This window comes from Penaeus vannamei, chromosome 13, assembly GCF_042767895.1.
Source record: "Penaeus vannamei isolate JL-2024 chromosome 13, ASM4276789v1, whole genome shotgun sequence".
Classification (NCBI taxonomy): Eukaryota; Metazoa; Arthropoda; class Malacostraca; order Decapoda; family Penaeidae; genus Penaeus; species Penaeus vannamei.
In genome coordinates, this window is record NC_091561.1 from 30902247 (window position 1) to 30907246 (window position 5000).

At 39.8% G+C, this 5000-nt stretch overlaps 1 protein-coding gene across 3 annotated transcripts in view; it reads right to left on the reverse strand.

Annotated features, from left to right (window-relative positions):
* Positions 1–851: 851 nt before the first annotated feature.
* The window catches only part of Gbeta5 (guanine nucleotide-binding protein subunit beta-5), a 19090-nt gene continuing 14941 nt past the window's right edge, over positions 852–5000 (reverse strand). For all 3 annotated transcript variants that reach the window (XM_027351856.2, XM_027351858.2, XM_027351857.2), the window contains exons 7-10: positions 4361–4501; positions 3181–3277; positions 2645–2811; positions 852–2383 (exon numbers count right to left, since the gene is read on the reverse strand). In XM_027351856.2, coding sequence (XP_027207657.1) covers positions 2372–2383; positions 2645–2811; positions 3181–3277; positions 4361–4501 — 417 coding nt within the window. In that variant the 3' untranslated portion in view covers positions 852–2371. The remainder of the gene's footprint in view (positions 2384–2644; positions 2812–3180; positions 3278–4360; positions 4502–5000) is intronic.

The window sequence follows — 5000 nt, forward strand, 5'->3', positions numbered from 1 at the left end:
CTGATTATCGGGAGGGAGGTGTATCTCTGCGGGTTTTGTTGTTATCTGCTTCCGTGATGTTGTTGTTGTTATTTCCTCTCTTTTTTTTTAATGTGACCATCATGCATCGATGCAAATTAACACAGGAGTTTTCATTTCTCTGAAGTATGTGGTAGAAATAGCTTTTCTAGTTTGTCGGACCTTCGGAACGTTTTTCATGACGTCACACTTTCGTTTTCTGATGTCCGGGAAATTTCGCATTTTCTTCGATTATGGCAAACGGCTGAGTGTTCAATCATCCGCATGTTCCTAAAGTGTCAAAAGACTCACCTTGGCTTGTATTAACACTCTGTCGTCCATGTGTATGTGATTGGAAAATGAAAGTCCGAGAAGCAGATGGTCGCTTAGACCCCGATACACGGACCCATCCATATACCGAACATAGAAAATGTTTGAATAAAAATATTCATTTGGTAGATGTTGATACACAAAAAAGCATATATCTAAATAACATGCAAATAGCTTCAACACAAAGACGGTTATTAAGAGCTACATCAAGTGACCAGATATGGATGAGTCTAACCGCAGCGGACTGAAATTTATGAAAGCAATAACGAGTGCTGACGACTCGGGAGGAGAGACATTATGTCCGTGTATTTCATTTTATTACGGAATTATAGACAGTTAGTGATGGGAATATTTTTGCCATACATTGTGTTACAACACATACAGGATATTTCACTTTCGTTCTTGTCTCATTCTCATTTTATTCTGCCGTGATAAAAAAAAAGAAAAAGACGACATTTCTTTACGAGGAATGATTTTAATCAGATTGATTAAACGGAAGGATTGGAAGGGAGTAAAATATGGTCCATAGGAATAGACTTTTATTCATGTACAACTGTTCCTTATAATCTAAAGTAAATGCATTTGCTAGATGCGAAGTGTGTACAGTGTATAATGCGGTCAGCGTACCCTCCATGGCTATTGCTATGGTCATACAGTGAAAATAGCTTTCTCGCGAAATGAAATAGTTTCTCCTTAATGAGATCGAAATAGAAATTTGCAACCGGGGATCTATCCAACTGAATTAATAATAATAATATATTTACACATATGTTTATATATATGCGCCTATGCTGCGTTACTCATAAATATATAAACAATTCCAAGCTTTAGGAATACGGCGCATAAAAGGCATTCATAATAAACCCCGATTCTAGTTTAAACAACAATTGTTTGCGTTTCAAAACAAACAACGGTTTTGTTCGCTTCTGCAAAAATATAAGGAAAATTTGGCACATGTTTACTTATTTGATTAATAGGATAATGATTCTGGCTTCGTTAACTGTTCATATTTATAAATATGAATATATATATGCATACACATAAGTTCATGTTTATGCGTATTATAGAATTGTATTCTGGCTTTTGAAATTCTTTATAATAGCAAAATTAAAAGTGAAGTAACGATTCATTTTACGAAAATTAGATGGACGAGATTGATAAGCAGATGGTACTCATATCTATGTATTATTGTATTATGCATGTATGTTTGTGTGCATGTGTGTGTGTCTGCTTGTGTGCGTCTGTACGCGTTGTCGTGTATGGAAAGCAATTAATATATATAGATAAATATTCGCTTCACCTTCCTTAAGCTATTTAATCTGAGAATCGTACCTTTTTAAATATTAAGTATGAAAGCCATTCTCTAAATAACAATTCTTGTGATAAATATGTAGCTTCCATGTAACTAGTAAAATTTCCCTGTAATGCTATTTGTGCTGTAGACTTGAGAAAACGTCAATGTCTCAGTATTATGAGTTTTTTCATTAGGAGTAATAACAAAAGAAGAAGAAGAAGTAGAAATAAATAATGGAGATGAAAATGGTGAAACACGACCCTGAGATTTCCCAATGCATAGATCGGAATTTCTCACTGTGGTGTTGGGACCTGCGATGAACACCCGTCTTCTAAGCCAGTGGGTCTTGGCTCCACCACATCACCACCTGCTTTCACACCCGAAGACTGTGACCAATAAGCAATAACTTCATAAAAATCTAGACTGAATTCACTAAACACTCAAATTTCTAACACTTACAACTTCCTCTACTGCTTTTCCCTATTGGTTTACGTGATATAATGATCTGTTTTTTTCTAAACTTTACTTCTTTTATGGCTTTTCTAACGAGCTTCTGCGAATTTGAGTCTATTTTTTGTATCTCTTTAAACTACACTTTTCTTCAGTTTATCTTCTTTTTCCACAAAATGTATCTAAATTGGTCCCACTTCATTTTTAGGCCTGCATCGTCACTTCTTTGGTCTTTTCTTAAACTATGTCATTTCACTGACCATTAAGATTACCATCCTTCCCTTCATTCTTACAGCGAATCTAAGCCCATATCTGAAACAAATATTAAACCAATGAATACACGGCTTTAGAAGATATTCAGACTACTTTGCATGTATCTGTCACAGGTTCAAGTGCATATGCTCATTTTTGAAAGATATTTATTTTATTTCACAATCAACTATATCACTCAAGTTGCTATTCTATCTATTCTATTCTATATTTATATATATTTATTTATATCATATTTAATTTCATTTTATATATTTGCTATTTATACATCTTTTATCCCATACACAAAGGCTGACAACGTACCCTGAGCGTGAAGTCCCAGGAACCTGTAGAGATAGCTGTCCCGTCCGGAGACATCTTCAGACAGGAGACCCGGTTCTCGTGGCCGTACAAGATGGTGAGGCGCTGGCACTTGAGGGCGTCCCAGACATTAACGGTGTAGTCGTTGTATCCTGCGAACAGGAGGCGCCCTGGCAAGGAGAGAGGGAGAGATAAGTGGGACATTGCAGATGGATCCTGTTGAAATATTTCATTGTCTCGATCACTATTACGGTGACACTGTATATTCTATACCTTTGTTGCTAATTTCTCAATCGTGAAATTACAATTATCGTTTTTATTATGTATGTGTTTAGTGAAAGGAGGTTACATTTATGATCTGAATTATTGTACTTCACATGGAAGCAAAGACAGGAAATAAAAACACAAACAGCAACAATAGTAAAAAAAAAACAAAAAAAAACACATAAACTACAGTGAAAGAAAATGCAATTGACCTGCCATCACTAATACGCCGACGTTTACTATTTGTCGTGCTCATCGACCAAAGACAGACTTACCACTGACGGAGAAATCGACCGCATTGACGCCGAAGATAATGCTTTCCTTGGTGTACACGGCGATCTCTCGGTCTGCGCGGAGGTCAAAGAGCCGACACTGGGGAAAGGCAATGGGGGATGGATGAGGCAACGCTGGAGTGGGAACTGCGTGCATACCATTTTCTTTCGATTTAACCCTCTCTCTCTCTGTCTCTGTCTGTGTGTGTGTCTCTCTCTCTCTGTCTCTGTCTCTCTCTCTCTCTCTCTCTCTCTCTCTCTCTCCTCTCTCTCTCTCTCTCTCTCTCTCACTCTCTCTCTGTCTCTCTATCTATGTATCTACCTATCTATCTATCTATTTATCTGTCTGACTCTCTCTCTCTCTCTCTCTCTCTCTCTCTCTCTCTCTCTCTCTCTCTCTCTCTCTCTCTCTGTCTCTCTCTCTCTCTCTCTTCTCATTCTCTCTCTCTCTCATTCTCTCTCTCTCTCCCTCTCTCCCTCTCTCCCTCTCTGCCTCTCTCCCTCCCTCTCTCCCTCCCTCCCTCCCTGTCTCCCTCTCTCCCTCCCTCCCTCCCCCCCTCTCTCTCTCTCTCTCCCTCTCTCTCTCTCTCTCTCTCTCTCTCTCTCTCTCTCTCTTCTCTCTCTCTCTCTCTCTCTCTCTCCTCTCTCTCTCTCTCTCCCTCCCTCCCTCTCTCCCTCTCTCTCTCTCTCTCTCTCTCTCTCTCTCTCTCTCTCTCTCTCTCTCTCTCTCTCTCTCTCTCTCTCTCTCTCTCTCTCTCTCTCTCTCTCCCTCTCTCCCTCCCTCCTCCTCCCTCCCTCCCTCCCTCCCTCCCTCTCTCCCTCTCTCCCTCTCTCCCTCTCTCCCTCCCTCCCTCCCTCCCTCCCTCCCTCCCTCTCTCTCTCTCTCTCTCTCTCTCTCTCTCTCTCTCTCTCTCTCTCTCTCTCTCTCACTCATTCACTCACTCTCTCTCTCACTCACTCACTCTCTCTCACACACACTCTCTCTCTCTCTTCCTCTCTCTCTTTCTCCTTCCCTCCCTCCTTCCCTCCCTCCTTCCCTCCCTCCTTCCCTCCCTCCTTCCCTCCCTCGGTCTCCCTCTCCCATTCCCTCTGCCTCTCTTCACAGTTCCACATCTTATATACCCTTTTATGATTCAACTTTTACAAAAATATCGGCTTCTCTTCCATACCCTCTTGCACTCACCGTGGCATCATCCGACCCAGTGGCAATAGCGTCCCCTGATGGATAAAATTTGACGGAATTGATGTCAGACTCGTGGCCTTCGAAACTCTGGACACACTGGCCTGTTCGCATGTCCCAGATCAAGGCCATCTTGTCACATCCCTGAAAAGATATCCTTTCTTTAGTTAAAGATGGGCAGAAATGGAGGCATAGCATGAAAATTGTATTAGTTTACCTGCAAAGGAGTTCGTTTTCTCTTATGTGAGTATATTACCGTTTTCTATTAAATGTTTTAAGGGGGGACTTATATCTATTGTTTGTTAATGACTATTATTTATTACTAAACTATGGTGCATGATAATTATCTACTTTTGTATGAGATGCATTCTACGATTCCTCTCTATACATATATCCTAAGCTATAACTTTATAAACTCTAGCAAAAATGTCAATATAGATCAGATATTGTCTAATGAACAAGAAATGTTGACTGCATATTGGTTTAAAAAGTGCTGGCGCTAAACCTGTTTGATATTCCGAAATATATTTCAGATCTTTCCAATCCCTTTAGTGCGACCTATATGATGGCGTAACATCATAAACAGAATCATCAACAGTGTTACTAATGATGAGGATCATAATAATGGCACTAAAATACTCAT